The sequence below is a fragment of the Marmota marmota genome, unplaced genomic scaffold (assembly GCF_001458135.2).
Source record: "Marmota marmota marmota unplaced genomic scaffold, marMar, whole genome shotgun sequence".
NCBI lineage: Eukaryota > Metazoa > Chordata > Mammalia > Rodentia > Sciuridae > Marmota > Marmota marmota.
In genome coordinates this window covers 35412659-35431010 of record NW_026000082.1, presented here as the reverse complement: position 1 = coordinate 35431010, position 18352 = coordinate 35412659, and the positions used below count along the sequence as shown (strand labels likewise).

Here is an 18352-nt window from a genome sequence, read left to right as displayed (position 1 = left end):
GAGACAGAGATACCTTTTTTCTTTGGGTCCTCTGACCTTAGAGGTCCATGGAAAGAGAGAGAGAGAGCAGGGCCTGACCCTTTTATTGGGGAGAAGTCATTCAAATGAGGTAAGGAGTCAGGTTTCAGGGGGTTGAATCTAGCTTCCTGTTGTCTGCTATCAGCAAGTTGACTGACAGCTAGGAAGGCTATGCCCAAAGGCAGAGCAAGAGAAGGGGATACACAAAAGGAGCTTCCATGGAACATTCTATCCTAAACAGGGCAAAGGGGTAGGATTACAAAGGAATAGGTGAGTATAGCTCAACCCCTGTTTGTGACACCTACACCTGAAGACCTGGGACAACGCCGGAGTCACTACGAAATGTAGTGATTGGTCAGAGCCTCCTGTTTCAGGACTGGAAGGCATGGTCATTCAGAGGGGCTCCCCACACAGTTGTGATTGAGGTTTAGCAATAACAGAATCTACCCTTACCATTGAAGGGAGGGTTACTAGAAAGAATGTATTGGTTTTATTTTGTTATGTTGTGTTTTTGCAGCACTGGGACTTAAACTCAGGGCCTTGGGCATGCTAGGCAAGTGTACTTACCACGGTTACATACTCAGCCCAGAATGAATTATTTTTGAAGGGACAGAGGGTATGGTTGAGGCGAGGAGGGTTTTAGAATCATATCCTTAAAGTAACAAAAATATGGTGATTTTGGGAACTGTAGACTTCTCTAAATAAAAACCACCATATTCCCTTGCACTAAATCTTGCATGCTTTTGGAAATTGTAGAAGATAGAACCCCCTTTTGAAAATGTTGCTGATCTGGTTTATAGTGTTCTGAAACACAAACCAGAAGAAGGTATAACTTTACATTTTATAGCACAGTTTATCAGAATTAGGTTAATATAATATAAATTGTTAATTAATATAGATAGATAAACCAAATAGATAAGTGAAAATAATGACAAAACTTCACTTCATTCCTTCATCTATAGATGAACTATGTCTACTGGAAAATTAGAAAACTATATTCTAGAACACTGGTTCTTTTCTTCTTGGTTTTGTTTTTTGGCATTATTATTTTGGGCGTTATGGGCTCAAAACTGAGTTTGCTGAGTCTTAGGAGAGAGTGGTGCTGTGGATGGAGCATGGAAGTGTTATTAAATTCAGCACAGTGGCAGTCCCTCATATGCTACTACCTTACTGTCTTCTTTTCCATAATCACACTACAGAAACAGGGACCCTGGGTAAGAGTTGATAGTGTAGTGCTGCTGTGGAGGATTTGAAGTAGATTGCCTACTAGTCTTGAAATCACCAGTCTGCATTAACCTTGTCAACTAGTCTTATGTTGTGGGACATTAAAAACCATGTTCTTTAACTGAGAAATTCCTTCTTTTTTGATACAGAGAGGCTCATGTATTTTATCAAAAATTATTCACATTTTTGTTTTGTGTTGTGTGGTGATGGTTGTTGTTTTCCTGTCCCAAGATCATCTAAATAATAGGAAATCAGATACTTTGCCTACATTAGATAATTTGGCTTCCCATGTTTTAAACAGCTACTAGTAAGAAGATAGTAGGTCTGTAATCATATAATTCCAGGAAAGATTCTAATAGTTGTTATTAAATGAGTGGGCTCTGTTTTGGTAGAGAGAAAAAAGATAAATTGATAATACCTCGTCCTATGGTAGATGTGCTTGGTTTGGAAAAGAACTGGGAGTTGAAAAGCGAAGAAATTAGTATTGCTTTTCTCCTTATTCTGTTTTCTGATTACTGAAAGTAATAATAGCTATGTCACTTTACATTTCCATCTTAACTTGCTTACATCCCACTGCCCTGTCATATCAGTACTATGACCTTGTAATTCTCAAAGTAGTACTTGAAAATTGGAACTAGCTAGAAATATGAACCTTCTGCAGCAAGTTTAATCAGTGTTGTCTCTCAAGATCAAACAGGAGTCTGTGGAAGCATCTAGTTGAAAGAAAAATCACAGTTGGGAACAAACAAAGGGGCAAATGAAAAGCAAAATATAAAATAGAGATTTTCAGCGTGTACCTACTTGACAGTGCTCACTGTGTTGGAGTGAAACCTGAGAGTTACTAAGAATATCTTCCCATAACCAGGCAGCCAGGTCTGGGGTGTGGGAGAGAGAGAACAAAATCCTGACTCGGAGGTTGTGCTCCCTGCCCTTAATAACTTCGCAGGACTGTCCAGTTTGCTTATTTTTGGATAGTTTAGATTTATTGTTCATTTTGACTGGGGAGCTTTTGGAGGTCAGAAGATTCTGGCACCCTTTGGAAAGAATATTTTTATTAAATTGGATTATAATTTAGACTTGCCGAACTTCCAGAAGAGTAGGACCTAATGCATTGCCCTTAAAGTAAGTGATTTTTTTGGAGTTCAGTTTTCAGCTTTGCTTATTCGAGTACAAAGGACAGAGTATAAGTTAAAAGTAAAGCCTTTTATTGGTTTATCTTGTGAACAGCATCTGAGATCTTAGGTCACACAGTTTCTGTTAGGTTGCTTTTATCTTTCTGCCTGATAGGTCTAATGATGTTACCCTCTCCGCCATGTCTGAGGATAGGCAGAAAATGTTAGGCCTAGCAGCTAAACTCAAGAAACCTTGCTGCTTCAGTTTTAACTTACAGATGACTGTTCTCTCCACAGATTTTTGCAGCTCAAGTGGAAGCCCTTCTTTCCAGCCTATCAAAAGCCATATAACCATTCCAACAGCCCATGTGATGCCTTCTACTTTGGGGACCTCTCCTGCCAAACCCAATTCGACACCTGCTGGACCCTCTTCCTCCAAGCTTCCTTTGTCAGGGTTGGCTGAAAGTGTGGGGATGACAAGAAATGGAGACTTTGGTACAGTAAAACGTTCTCCAGGCCTATCTAGAGATCTCATGTATCTCTGTGGTGCTACTGGAGAAAATGGGATTGAGCAGTCCTGGTTTCCAGCAGTGGGTCATGAAAGAGAAGAAGAGATGAGGAAGTTTGATATTCCTAACATGGAATCTACCCTCAATCAGTCAGCTGTGATGGAGACACTTTATTCAGATCCCCACTACCGAGTCCACTTCCACAACCCAAGAACTGACACAAACAAGGAGTTATACAAAGTATTGCCTGAGGCCAAGAAGGCACCAGGCAGTGGGGCTGTCTTTGAGCGGAATGGACCACACCCTAGCAATAGTGGGGTGCTCCCTTTGGGGATCCAGCCTGCTCCTGGGCTCTCCAAGCCTCTGTCCTCTCAGGTATGGCAACCAAGCCCTGACCCTTGGCATCCCCGAGAGCAATCTTGTGAACTCAGTACTTGTCGGCAGCAGCTGGAATTGATCCGTTTACAAATGGAGCAAATGCAGGTAGAGACCCTTCCTTCCTTGGATTTTTGCAGGTTCCAATGTTATTCTTAGAACTGTACAGCCTTTGTCCTCTGAGTTTTAACTCTAAAGAAAACATGTGTTAAGAAAGAAGGAAGATGTTTGTAGACAGGAAATGAAGGTTCATGAACTCTTAACCATTGAATTTGCTGGTGGTCTAAACATCAAATAGATTCTCCAAAGTAGAGGGTTATAAGGAAAACTCAAAAAGGTAGGACACTAACTTTGGTTGCATACTTTCTATACACCAGTCACTAGATTAGTTAACTTTCACATATAGAATTTTATTTAATTCTCATAGCAACTTGATGATATAAATGTAAAAACTTACCAGATTTAAATTATCTGTCCAGGGTCACAAAGCTGGCAAGTAGCAGAGCTAGGGTATATAAATTGTCTTTGAACCTCTATGTTCTTTCTACTATACCACTTTTGTATTTTAAGTCCTTGTGCTGCTAGAATCGGAAGAAAGGGAACAGGATGTATTTTCCTTCTCTGATTGGTAAGGACATCTTAGCTCCTGATTTGCCTCCATTGCCAAATAATAAAAGATAAATGACCTTAGAAACTAGAACCTTCCACTGTTACATATAATTATAATATTATGCCAGTTTTTCTTTTTTAAAGGAATTTAAAAAGAAAAACTAGAGCCTTTCTGAGTAGGGAGTGTTTAGTTGGCAGAAATGTCCTTGGCAGGTTCTTTCTAGTCATGCATCAGAGCTAAAATTATTTCATAAACATTGACCTTATGAGGCTGAGCTAAAGTGGGCCTTGATTGCAGACCCAGTGGGTACTGTAAAGGGGTTTCAGGTCCATAGAGTCAAGATCAAGCCCCTCTGACCTTTTTGTCTTTCAGCTTCAGAATGGAGCCATCTGCCACCATCCTGCTGCTTTTGCTCCTTTACTACCCACCTTAGAGCCAGCACAGTGGATCAGTATCTTGAACAGTAATGAACACCTTCTGAAGGAAAAGGAACTCCTTATTGACAAGTAAGGTGGAAAGGGGTACAGCATGATCAGGTTGTGTCTGCCTGGGCCCCCCGCTAGGGCACCTAATAAGATCTTCCCAAGAGTGGTACCCTCCCTTTGCTTAGGCCTGTGCCTTGCCTCATGGCAGTGCTAGATTGGTAAGCAGCCTGGTCTTGTGTCTGACTAATATGATAGGCCTGCTGTGTGTTCTGAGGGCATTTTAGGGAGTACCTGCAGAGGTTAACTAATTAATTACAGCTGATCTTTCCTAATTTTTCTCAGCCATCTTTTTCATTTGTTTTTCCTCCTTTGGCAAAATATGATGTCCAGAATGAGGGTGTTTGTTTACATAGTAAGGATTGTCACCCATCTGTCCAAGGAAAATAGGAACTCATGTGAGTGGGTTATCATCAGGATCCTAGATCTGATTCTGCTGGCTTTTGCAGGCAGAGGAAACACATATCTCAGTTGGAGCAAAAAGTACGAGAGAGTGAACTACAAATCCACAGTGCCCTTTTGGGCCGTCCTGCCCCCTTTGGGGATGTCTGCTTGCTAAGGCTACAGGTAAGCATTGGCAGCTGGGACAGTATTCTGTTTGTCATAACTCAAGTGTTTTCCCTTGAGCTATACAGAAGGTATAAAAGGGATCAAGGGACACAGGTGTCCCTGTCCTCAAAGAGTAATTATAAAGTACCCTTTAATGTGCGCTTGTGTGGAAAAGATTTTAAAGGAGAACCAAGTGAAAATCCAAATGCCTTGGTGTCATGTCAGGACACACTTGGGGGGCAAAAGGAAGGCAGAATCAAGTAGATGATAAGGTCCTAGAGTTGGGCAGTGTTCTTAGAAGTCAAGACCAAATGGAAGGAGAAGAGGCAATGAGGGATTTAGAGTTATTCTCAATTTTATTCCATGTTTAGGAGCATCTGAAGAAAACCATACTCTCACTGACGTCAATGTCTATAGGGATTGAGAGCTTGAAAAGAAGCCTGCTTTGTTGACCAAGCTTCTGCAACATATGCTTTTGAGTGATGGGTATTAGGTAGATTATAGTACTGGCTTTACCACCTAGTAGGCCTGCTAAGGCAATATTCCAGCGCACAGAAATAGAATGTTAGGGGCTGGGGTTGTAGCAGTGGTAGAGTACCTGCCTAGTATTTACTTACTTAGGCACTGGGTTCGATCTTCAGCACCACATAAAAATAAATAAATAAGCCGGGCGCAGTGGTATATGCCTGTAATCCCAGTGGCTTGGGAGACTGAGGCAGGAAGATCACAAGTTCAGAACCAGCCTCAACAATTTAGTGAGGCTCTAAGTAAATATGTGACACCTGTCTTTAAATAAGATATAAAAAAAGGGCTGGGGAGATGGCTCAGTGCTTAAGTGCCCCTGGGTTCAATCCCTGGTATAGAAAGAAAGAGAGAAAGAAAGAAAGAAAGGGATTGTATCCATCTACAAGAATATTAATTAAAGACATAGAAAGTTAGAGTGGCAAGGATCTGTAGATAAAAATCTAGTGTAGTCCTGTAATTTGCTGATGAAAAAAGTGAAGTCCAAGGAGGAGGAAGTACTTGCCTAAGATCACATAGAGAATGAGTGGAGGGAAAAGCCAGGCCCTGAGCATAAATGTTAGGATGTCTTGTCCTTTGTTCCTTGGTGCATGTGAATATGCACCAGAATCTTATGGAAGGCTTACTACTACAACATAGATTATTATCCAGAGTTTCTGATTCAGTGAACCTGCAAGAAGGACTCCAAAATTTGCATTTCTAGCAAATTCCAGTAATAGATGATGCTGATGCTATTTGTCCTAGGACCACACTTTGAGAAGCATTGCTTGAAGAAATTCTTGGAGAAAGGTGATCCTTGACCATAAAGTATGCTGGGAATAAATAAAGTTATACATGTGACTGTAAGGGTAGGAAACACTTGCATATTAATCTTTTTTGCAGGAATTGCAGAGAGAGAATACTTTCTTACGTGCACAGTTTGCACAGAAGACGGAAGCTTTGAGCAAAGAAAAAATTGAGCTTGAAAAGAAACTCTCTGCTTCAGAAGTTGAAGTCCAGCTCATCAGGGAGTCTCTCAAAGTGACACTGCAGAAGCATTCAGAGGAAGGAAAGAAACAGGAAGAAAGGGTAAGCTGAGACTATTCAGAAGGCTGAGGCAGGAGGATTTCAAGTTCAAGGCCAGCCTGCACAACTTAGTATGACATCATCTCAAAATGTAATAAAAATACAAAGTAAGGCTGGGTATGGCTCAGTGGTAGAGTGCTTATCTAGCATGTGTAAGGCCCTGGCTTCCATCACCAATACTGTTAAAAAAAAAAAAAAAGAAAAGGTAAGCCAAGGAGTTGATGACTCTCTGATTCACAGAGGAGTTGGCAGTCAGCCCTCTCTGCCAACAGCTTAGGCTGTTTTTGGCCTCCATTCCTGGAACCAGGAAAAACCAGTTAGGTGAGACCTTTCATTGGCTTCTTACATAGGATCTGTCTACTAGAAATGGAACCCCTCCTTTTTGCTTCATCTCCTCCACAAAAGTACCACAATCAGGAAAAGTCGTATAATACTCATGTTGTGATGTGCTGCCAGCTGGCCTGGGTGGAAAACCAGGTGGCCGCCCAACTAGGTGGCACTGTTGCAAGACATTTAAATACCTGTGGTAAATTGGTTTCATTCAGACTGGTTTCTCCTTACCCTACCTAAAAAGTAGAGAAAGATTTCACCTGAGCCGCTGGTTTGGGAGTTTATTTCTGCCTGTGCTCTTAGAATTGCCTTAGGAGATCAGATTGGTTATCATTAGAGAAGGTGATTTAAAATCTTTTGGTTTTGTTGGTACTTTTATGGTTCTGTTGGTACTTTCAGTTCACACCTTGCTCTGTAGCACATGTTATTGGGGAGAATGACTGGTAGTGTTTAGTCCTGGACCACTTGAATCAATCAACTAGAGCAGTGCTTCTCAAACTTTTTTTTTTTTTTTTTAATTGAGACAGTATCTTACTATATTGTCTAGACTAGTCTCAAATTTCTGGACTAAAGTTATCCTTCTGCCTCCTGAGTAGCTGGTACTATACCTCCTGAGTAGCTGGTACTATAGGCACATGCCACCATACCTGACTTCTCAAACTTCATTGTGCTTAAGAATGACTTGAGAGCTGGGCAGGGTGGCACACACCTGTAATCCCAGCAGCTAGGGAGACTGAGGCAGGAGGATCACAAGTTCAAAGCCAGCCTCAGCAAAAAGGAGGTGCTAAGCAACTCAGTGAGACTCTACTCTAAATAAAAAATACAAAATAGTGTTGGGGATGTGACTCAGTGGTTAAATGCCCCTGAGTTCAATCCCTGATTACACCCCCCCCCCAAAAAAAAGCAGAGTTTTTAGTCTCAATAGCCCTTTCAGATGACTGTTTAGTTTTATATTGTGTGGTGTTTAGGGAAGAGTATATTAACTTTCTCACCAGACTAGTTGTATGTCAACAGGGAAATTGTATATACTACTGAAATTCAATTCTGAAATAGACTATCTGAAGTTAACATCACACTCCACAGGCTTAAGGGTACTGTCTCCAACAAGATGTACTTATTTCAGATGCCAGCTGCAATTCTGGGATCCCAAGGCTATCAATAATTATGACCAACTAGCTACAAATGCAAATGTTCCTGTGATTCCTTCAGGTTCAGTAACTCTCTAGAATGACTCCCAGAAGGCCAGACATGGTGGCACATGCCTGTAATCCCAGCGGTTTATGAGGCTGAGGCAGAAGGATTGCAAGTTCAAAGCCACCTTCAGCAATTTAGCGAGGCCCTAAGCAACTTAGCAAGACCCTGTCACAAAATTAAAAGGGCTGGGGATGTTGCTCAGTGGTTAAGTGCCCCAGATTCAGCTCCTGGTACAAAAACAACAACAAAAAGACTTTAGAACTCTAGGAAGTACTATATAGGTTGGGTATTTTTTGTTTGTTGGCTTGGTTTTTTAAAAATTTATATTTTTATATGGTGCTGAAGATGGAACCCAGTGCCTCACATGTGCTAGGCAAACACTCTACCACTGAGCTACAGCCCCAGCCCTTATTTTTGTTTTTGAGATGGGGTCTCAATACATTGCCTGGGTTGATCTTGAATTCCTAGGCTCAAGTGATCCTCCTGCCTCAGCCTCCCAAGTAGTTGGGACTAACAGGTCTCATACCACAGTGCCTAGCCTGATTATTATAAAAATTACAATTCAATAATGACCAGATGAAGAATGACATTAGGTGAATTATGGGAGGGTCTTGAAATCAGTGCTATCCTAGAGAACAGGATGCCTAACTCTGCCAGCAGCACATCCTTACTTTCAACCAGGAAGCCCCACCAAGCTTAATGTCTAAAGTTTTTAACTGGAGTTTTTTTATGTAGGTCCCAACCCCTCTACTACCTCTCCCTTCAGGAGGTTAAACTCAAATGCAATCTTTTTGGCGACCAACCCCATTCTGAGTCATCTTATTATTATAAATTCATTCATGGTGGGCTCTGGCCCTCTAACAAAGACAACTCTCATCCTATTCCAAAATATTCCAGAGGCTTAGAGGTTACCTCTAAGAACCTACCAAAATCTTTATCATACATCAGAAGTGCTACTGCCAGTATTTAAAAGCTGCCTCATCCCTGTCCTTAATTTCCAAATTTTAGGTTTGTTAACTCTAAAGTTTATACCCCAATCCAAAATTGCAAAGTTTGATTAGCTTCCTTTTTTGGAACTAGTGATTAAACCCAGGGGCTCTTAACCACTGAGCCACATCCCCAACCCCTTTTTTATATTTTATTTAGAAACAGGGTCTCGCTGGGTTGCTTAGTGCCTCACTTTTTGCTGAGGCTAGCTTTGAATTCATGATCCTCCTGCCTCAGCCTCCCAAAACACTGGAATTACAGGTGTTCACCACCACACCTGGCAGCCTTCTCTCTTTGTTGCAGTAGAACAATATGCATAGACCCTAACAGCAAAGACAGAGGTATCTTTGAAGAAGTTAATGGTCAGGGTCCTATAAAAGTGAATGGAGAGCCTGGGGTTGTTGCTCGAACGTGTAAGGTACTGGGTTCGATCCTCAGTACCACATAAAAATAAATAAATAAAATGAAGATATTGTGCCAACTACAACTAAAAAAATATTTTTTAAATAAAGTGAATGGAGGCGGGGCTGGGATTGTGGCTCATCGGTAGAGTGCTTGCCTAGCACCGGCGGGACCCGGGTTTGATCCTCAGCACCACATAAAAATAAAGGCATTGTGTTGAGTCCATCTACACCTAAGAAATATTTTAAAAAAAAGAATGCTCATTTCTTAAAAAAATAAATAAATAAGAATAAAATGAATGGAGAGGCTAGGGCTGTAGCTCAGTGGTATAGCGCCTGCCTCACACGTGTGAGGTATTAGGTTCAATCTTCAGCACCACATAAAAATAAATAAATAAAGATAATGTGTCCATCTACAACTAAAAAAATATTTTTAAAAAATAGTGAATAGAGGGGCTGGAGGGCTGGAGTTGTGGCTCAGTGGTAGAGCACTTGCCTAGCATGTGTGAGGCCCTGGGTTGGATCCTCAGCACCACATAAAAATAAAATAAAGATACTGTGTCCAACTACAACTAAAAAGCAAAATATTAAAAATAATAATAATAATAATTAGAGGGGCTGGGGTTGTGGCTCAGTGGTAGAACACTTGCCTAGCATGTGTAAGGCACTGGGTTCGATTCTCAGCACCGCATATAAATAAATAAAGTCTATTGACAACTAAGAAAATATTTTAAAAAAGAGTGAATAGAGATCGACTTGACATTTTTTCCCTGTAGGTCAAAGGTCGTGATAAACATATCAATAATTTGAAAAAGAAATGTCAGAAGGAATCAGAGCAGAACAGAGAAAAACAGCAGCGTATTGAGACCTTGGAGCGCTACCTTGCTGACCTGCCTACACTGGAAGACCATCAGAAGCAGAGCCAGCAGGTATCAGCAATGTCTGGGCACACCCAGGGCAAATAGGGGTGGCCAGGCAGGTAACTTTCTCCTTATCTACTGTCTGTACTTACCCTTGTAGCTTCCTAAGAGGAAAATCCCAAAGAAGTCATATCTAAGTTTATATATGTCTTCTTTGGCTTATTGACCCAAGCATGTCTCTTAGCTTAAGGATTGTGAGTTGAAGAGCACAGAGCTGCAAGAGAGAGTAGCTGAGCTGGAGAGTTTGCTGGAGGAGACCCAGGCAGCCTGCAGAGAGAAGGAGGATCAACTGGAAAGCCTGAGACAGAAAGAAGCAGAATTCTCTACTAGACATAGGTAAATACCCCTGAGGAATCAAGGGATGGAGGAGAGAGCTAGGTTCTGGTGCTAGCTACCCCACTCACCTACCTATAAGTGCTTGTGCAAATCTCTTTATTCCTTTGAGCTTCATGTTGTTCAGATTGTGAATAATAAAGCTGCTAATGGGAAGGGAATGTGTCTTTGGGATGGAGTAGTGGATGCAAGGAGTGCATTGGGGGCTTATTGTAACCTTTGGGAAGAATGAACCCAATGCCTGGCATATAATCTTGAGTAGGTATAAACTGGATGAATAAAAACACTTTAGAAAGAAACTAGGCAACTAGATATCTGTATATTTTCAAAAGTAGATCCTGGGGGTTATCCACATATGGAAACTTTTAAGCCAAGGCTACCAGAAGCACCTTTTGTTTCTCTTCAGCCCTTAGGGAATTGCTCTCAGTTGCCAGGACAGGTTCGGAGAACAAAACAAGAAGCCATAATGTGCTCCCAGCATGTCTTGGAAGCCTCTTCCATATTAATAGCAATTTCTGAAAATGTGATGGCTGTGTCTCAACAGCCTCTTGGATTAAATCCAATTTTAATGGATGGATTGAATTTCCCATCCCATATTCAACCACAGTGATCCTGTTGTTTATCTCAGCAGACAAGCCATGCTTGAGGTGATTGTGAGGGATCTATTGAGAAGGCTATTGGTCAGAGTCAGAAGCAAGGTTAGAGGACAAAGTTGGCTCTTCCCCAGAATATAAGTGCTAAGAAAAAAGTTCTTTTGTCCTGGGAGTGGTAACACATACTTATATTCCCAGCTACTCAGGAGGCTTGAAGTAGGAGGGTTACAGGTTTGAGGCCAGCCTGGGTAACTTAAGCTCCTGTCATAAAATAAAATACAGTACAATATAATATAAAACAAAACTCAACCCAGCTTAGTTCAATAGCAGAGTGCTTACCCAGCACATAACAAGGCCCTGGGTGAAATCCCCAGTACTGCCAAAAAGAAAAAGAAGTTATTTTATATTTTCCAAATTTTTTAGAGTAAATATGTGTGATACATGTTTGTTTTTCAAATATCAAAACAAAGAATATAAGAGCCTTTAGCAAGTAAAGAATTGATGGCACAATACATAGATTCTGGCCTCTAGGGAAGAGAACCAACATTGAGTAGCTTCAATGTGGGACACTCCACATTACAGCAGACCTAAGTTTCCATTCCTAGCTGTGGCATGGAGGCACTGGAGTAAATATCTTGCCCATACACCCAATAAATAGCAGAACCAGAAGTCAATCCAGATTCTAACTTCAGAATTGTTGAAGAGGCCATTGTATTTCAGCCTGCAAGATAAACAGTCTGTGGAGGAAGCCAGTGGAGAAGGTTCCAAGGTGGAAATGGAGTCCAGGAAGAAAGAATGTCATTCCCTCCAAAAGGTGACTAAGGGTGTTCAGGCTGTAATGAGGGATAGGCTGGGTGGAAGAGAAGATTGTATACTTGGAAGGAACCTTGAATTCCTGGTTTTGGGGCCACCTAGAATCTGCTACTATGAGCTTTTCTCTCTTCTTAGTAATTATCCTGCACAATAAGTTTGCATTTTAGACATTCATCCTTACGACAGGCGAACTTTACTCATCAGACATACAGGCAGAAGTTAGGGGGGCCATGCCTCTCATCATCCAGACTAGATGAACCAGAATGGTGCATTGAAGCTTGGGGCACTTTAGTCATGGCTCAGGTCCATGCAGAACTGCTTTGCATTGGACAGAGTTCTAACTAGTGGGGTGACTTGGCTTCTCAATTCAAAAGAGAAGAGGGAGTCAGGGGCCTGCTGGTGAGACTGGTTTCAGGTCAGCAAAAAAGAAGACCCAGAAATAGTCCAGAGAACACCCAAAGTCTTAAAAGGACAGGAAGCTTAGATTGCGAAGAGTCTCCTTGAATAGTCAGTGTAACCAAAACTAAAAGTAACAACTGTCACAGCCCTGTTTAGGACAGACTTCATTAAAGTGAATTTTTAGCTATGTTCTTTTCCAAAAAAACCACAGTGTATGAAGTTGATTCCAGTGTGGTCATTAGGGTGAGGGTCCCCTGCTTCCCTAGTACTGTATAATGTTGCTACCTAAACCTCTGTATAATCAGAGCATAGGAGTCACAGGAGTCTGAGTTGGGTTTCTGTGGGGAAAACTAACTAATCATCACCCTGGTCAAAATTAATGGATGATAGGTAGTGGGGCTGATAGCCAGACCACGGATCCTAGTGCAGTCCCTTGCCCTCTGATCTCACCATCAGCCTTCCTTGGTGACTTTGCCTTTCAGATTGTAGAGAAGCAACAGCAGAAGATCGATCAGTTGTGCTCACAAATACAGGTAAACAGGAGTCCTTGGGGCACTCTGTTCTCTGCCATGTGATTTGCTTAATGTCGATGATACAAAAGAATGAAACCTAGTCACTGCTTTTGAGCATACAGTCTTGTTAGAAGAACAGACAGATGAGACAGGAGTTTCAGCCCAGTATTTGGGGAGCAAGTACAGAAGAGTCAGTGGGAGGCGGTGATGTAACAGAAAGATTTCTGGAGATCATGAGCTTTGAAGGATGAGTAGGAGTTAACCAGGTAGAGAAGAGAAGCTGGGTAGGATGGTACTAGAATTCCAAGAGGAACAGCATGAGTGGGAACATGGAGGCATGAAACAGGCATGGCTTGAACATGGACCTGTTAGCAGTTTGATATTGTTAAAGTAGTCATGGACTGCTTAATAACAGGCTGGGGGGATTCATTTTGACTTAATCATTATGCAAACATCATAGAGTATACTTACACAGACTACAGGTGTGTATAGTCCATTATACAGCACATGACTGTTCACTTTAAGATGGTAAGAGAAGATTTGAAAGTTCCAGGCTATGGGAAGGCCTTATCTATGTTAGCTTTTATTATTTAGGTAGGTGATAGAAATCCATTGCTCCATTTTAGGGGTATGATGTAGTTAGGCTGCAACTCAAAGTATGGAAGATTGGCAGCATAGAAGGAGGCACAGCCAGGGAACTACTGCAGAAATTCTAGAAAGGTGATGGGTAAATGTGGCATAAGGCAGCATAACAAGGAGGAGATATGAGGGGACAGACTTAATTGACTTTTAGAAGGATTCAGTGACTGACAGAGTGTGGGGGGTTGAAGAATTAGGGAAGAACCAAAGACAGCTCCTGGTTTCTATTTTGGACCAGAGCGGGAGTGTCCCTAATTAGGTTTTCTAAGAGATCCTGAGCAAAGCAAGTTCACTCAGGTCCTCTTTGGATGCCTAAAGAGAGGTTTTTTGTTTCGATTTTTTGTTACTGGGGAGTAAATCCAGGGGCGTTTAACTACTGAGCTACATCCCAGCTCTTTTTTGTATTTTATTTAGAGTCNCCTATTAGGGTTTTTTAAAAAAAAATAATAATATTTTTTTAGTTGTCAGTGGATCTTTATGCGGTGCTGAGACTCAAACCCTGTGCCTCACATGTGCTAGGCAAGCGCTTTACCACTGAGCCATGACTCCTAGCCCCCTACTAGGGTTTTTTTGTTTTGTTGTTTTTAATTTCTTGTAGTTATAGGCGGACAGCCTGCCTTTATTTTATTTATTTTATTAATGTGGTGTGAGAATTGAATCCAGTGCCTCATGTGTGCTAGGCAAGCACTCTGCCACTGAGCTACAGCCCCAGCGCCCCCTACTAGGGTTTTTAAGGATCTCCAAGTAGGTTTCCTAGAACCCTGAAATTTCAAAAAGTTGAAGAAGCCAAATATTTAATTTTTAATTTTTATTTTATTTTATCATGCTGGGAATTGAACCCAGGGCCTCACATGTTAAACATATGCTTTTCCTCTGAGCTACATCCCCAGCCCTAAGCCAGCATTTTAGATGATACATTTACCTAACATGAGAAAATGCAGGCAAATTAAAATGTCAGGTGAATTTATTAGAATAAGGTGGGTTTATCATGGTTATCTTGGATATTTCATGGTCATGAGCCTTGGTAGTTATGTTTTTATTACTATAAAATGGTGAAATTGCTGGACATAGTGGTATACACATATAATCCTAGTGACTCAGGAGTCTGAGACAGGAGGATCACAAGTTCAGAGCCAGACTGGGCAATTTAGCAAGGCTTTGTCACAAAATAAAAAGGACTGAGGATGTAGCTTTTTTCACTTCAAATATCTGTTCAAGGGGCTGGGATTGTGGCTCAGTGGTGGACACTTGCCTAGCATGCGTGAGGCACTGGGTTCAATCCTCAGCGCCACATAAAAATAAATAAGGTAAAGGTATTATGTCAATCTACAATTTTAAAAAATATCTGCTCAAATCAGGTGCAAAATGAAGCAGGGAGAACTGAAATGAATAGGATGAGACAAGAAGATAAAAAGTATCTCCTCCCTATGACCTTAATCACCCCCCAACACATGCACACACAGAATACTCACCAGATTAGATACCTGTGAGTGTGCTCTCTTGCCCCTTTCTGTCTGTCAAAAGCATTTCATACTGATTCGGGATATCCAACTGTTAGCTTATAGGGATTCTTTGGCGGGTGTGGTAGCACCAGCCTATAATCCTAGCAACTCAGGAGGCAAGGTAGTAGGATCCCAAGTTGGAGGCCAGCCTGAACAATTTAGTGAGACCCTGTCTCAAAATAAAATCCTTTTTGCTGGGGAATGATATTGACCAACTTATATTGTTATATTGTGTGCATATATGAATATATAGCAATAATTCCCATCATTATGAACAGATATAATGTACAATAAAAAAAGAAAAAAAAGTTTTCAAATGGTGGGTGCAGCCTGGTGGTAAAGTGCCCTGGGTTCAATCCCTACTACTGCCCCTGCTCTCTGACCACCCCCCCAAAAGAAAAAAGAAAAAGAGAGGGACGGTTTGGTATTCTTTTCAGTATCCCCAGTGTTTGTCACAGTAAATGCTTAATGAACATTGAATTCAACTGAATGGCACATTCTCTGCATTCAAAAAAGTTACCGTCAGCCAGGCATAGTGGTTCACACTTGTAATCCCAGCAACTTGTGATGGGAGGATCACAAAATCGAGGCAATTTAGCAAAGTTCTTAGCAACTTAGTGTGAGACCCTGTCTCAAAAAATTAAAAGGACTTGGGGATGTGACTCAGTAGTGTAGTTCCTCTGGGTTCAGTTATCAGTACAAAAAAAAAAAAGTTACATTCAAATAAGGGAAGATTTGTGTATACAGCCACCAGAATATTAAATGGATATACACGTGAGCCATGCACATAACAGGGTGGGATTAAGTTTAGTTGGATCTAATTTGCACAGTGAAGAAGGCTCAGATATGCCTTGGAGGCTCTGTAGAGTGACAGGCAAAGTAGAAGAGCAGTCTGAACAAAGGAGAAGAGGAGTGAGCAGAGGCCTTGGAGCTGGAGCCTTTAGATGAAGACTAGTGATTCAGTGTGGCTGGAGTGAAGGCTGTGTAGAGTTGGTAAAAAAGAGTTAGGGATAGGAAGATAAATAGAGGAGTCAAATGTCCTGGTACACCCTCCTGAGAAGCTGGCCTCAGATTCATATGTGATCAGTGGCAGTTAAGGGTTTAAATGGGAAGTCATAGATGAGATCTACTCTAAAATATCAATTGGGTGTGGTGGCACATGCCTGTAATCCCAGGGATACTGGAGGCTGAGGCAGGGGGATTACAAATTCCAGACCAGCCTGGGCAATTTAAATTCTTCTCAAAAAAGGGGGTGGGTTGGGTGTGGTGGCATATGCCTATAATCCCAGCATCTTGGAGGTTGAGGCAAGAGGGTCACAAGTTCAAGGCCAGCCTCAGCAATTTATTGAGGCTCTAAGTATCTTAGTGACATCCTGTCTCCAAATAAAAAATAAAAAGGATTAGGGATGTGGCTCAGTGGTGAGTGCTCTTGGGTTCAGTCCCTGGTACCAAAAAGAAGAGGGGTGTCCAAAGGTGTAGTCAGTGGTAGAGTGCCCCACTATCCCCACTACCAGGAAAAATGATAGTAATAACAATCTCAGCAGCAGTGTGTGAGTAGGGTAGGACTTCCTGTAATAGTCCAGGCCAGAGATGGTATGATCTGAACCGATTTGTTACTCCTGGGTGTTTTCTGACTTGCTGTGGAATTCAGAGCCTAGAGCAAGAACTAGCTCAAGAAGATGGAACAAGCCAGGCTCTGAGAGAGGAGGCCCAGCGGAGGGAGACAGCCCTGCAGCAGCTGCGCATAGCTGTGAAAGAGGTGAGTAGCACTGGCCATGCCCCTTGGTACAGCCTCCACAAACCTGACTTCTCTGTGTACATTACCTAACCCTGCCCCTATAAGAACCCCAGCGTTGGAGAGGTGCCTGCTGAGATGTTTGAGCAAAGGAATGGGAAGATACATTGCTTCATTCTTTACATTAAAGACCCTAAACCTTTATTATTATTCCTGGCCATATTACCCAGAAATGCCTTTCAGTTGTGGAAGTCATTCTCTCTCCCTTTTGTCTTCCCACAGCCACAAGTCTGTGGGTTTGGGGAGGGAGTGTTTTAAGAAAACTGATGGTTTGGTTTCCTAATGCAGTCAACAGAGCTGTCAGTAGAGGGCCACCAAGTGTCAAGTACCTAGGAAGGAGTCTCCCAGAGCTAGGATTGTCACGTGATTTAGTGGGGGTGTAGAGGAGGGGCTAGAAAAAAACTTCAGAATCTTTAAAACAATAAAGGTAGGAAGGGAGGAGAAAGGGTGATTAGGCTGTCAGAAACAGGGAGGGAAAGAGCCAAGGGTATGCATGAATAGCTGGTCTGTGTAGTGAAGCCTGTCTCCACTGAGCTGAGGGTTTGAAAAGGCAGGACACCTTCAGTTCTTTGTCTTTCAGTCTCTACCTTCCCCAGCTGCACACCCAGTGGCTACTGTCATATTATCTTATTTGCCCCTCTTATTCCTCTGATAGCCTGTGATCAGGCTGGCTGGTAGCCATTTTTGTCAGGGTGACAGGGAGAGATTGAAACCAGTGTCTCCTCAGATTTCACTGTTCACGTTAGGCCATCTCTAATAGCTTGGCTAACAGAGTTGGCTGAGGGACTGGCTTCAGATAGAGTTCCTAGGGCAGGATCTTCTTCTCTAGTTCCTGGACAGAAACCTGGAGGCTGATGACTCAGAGGCTGCTGAGGAACAACTTCCTCTCCAGTGCTGGATCCCTGTGGGTCCAGCCTGCCCGTAGGAGGTGGGGGCAGGGGTGCTAAGCTAGTTAATAGTGGGAAGGGGTCATCGCCTATGACTCGTACCCTTACCTCCACATACATAAATCTATACCTCCACATAAATGCAGACACTCTGCCTTTTCCTGAACCTGGGTTAATGTGTTTACCCATCTATCTGCTCAGCTCTCGGTGCAAAACCAGGATCTGATTGAGAAGAATCTGACGCTGCAGGAACAGCTGCGCCAGGCCCAGCCAGGGTCCCCATCTTCACCAGACACAGCCCAGCTGGCAGTTGAGCTATACCAGGAGTTGGCCAGTTGCCTTCAAGATTTGCAGGCCGTCTGCAGCATTGTGACCCAGAGGGCCCAAGGCCACGACCCTAATCTCTCCCTGCTCCTGGGCATTCACTGTGAGTCCTCAGGCCAGTCGGGGACCCACGAGAAGAGGGAACTTCATTCTCTTATCCCCATCCGACTCTCCTTATCCTTATGGTAATATACAAACAGGATGCATAGGCCTAGTTACTGATCTTCCTGAGATTTATGTGTTTCATAGAGTGTTCA

At 42.2% G+C, this 18352-nt stretch overlaps 1 protein-coding gene across 5 annotated transcripts in view; it reads left to right on the top strand.

The window, feature by feature from the left end:
• The window catches only part of Cep85 (centrosomal protein 85), a 34698-nt gene that overhangs the window by 14333 nt on the left and 2013 nt on the right, over window positions 1–18352 (top strand). For 3 of the 5 annotated variants that reach the window (XM_048816047.1, XM_048816048.1, XM_048816049.1), the window contains exons 4-13: window positions 2652–3346; window positions 4221–4354; window positions 4780–4897; window positions 6284–6469; window positions 10155–10307; window positions 10483–10634; window positions 11945–12038; window positions 12919–12969; window positions 16741–16848; window positions 17973–18280. In XM_048816047.1, the coding sequence (XP_048672004.1) occupies window positions 2652–3346; window positions 4221–4354; window positions 4780–4897; window positions 6284–6469; window positions 10155–10307; window positions 10483–10634; window positions 11945–12038; window positions 12919–12969; window positions 16741–16848; window positions 17973–18280 (1999 nt within the window). Of the gene's footprint in view, window positions 1–2136; window positions 2365–2651; window positions 3347–4220; window positions 4355–4779; window positions 4898–6283; window positions 6470–10154; window positions 10308–10482; window positions 10635–11944; window positions 12039–12918; window positions 12970–16740; window positions 16849–17972; window positions 18281–18352 lie in introns of those variants that run through there. The other 2 variants (XM_048816050.1, XM_015485463.2) reach the window with 2 other exon arrangements.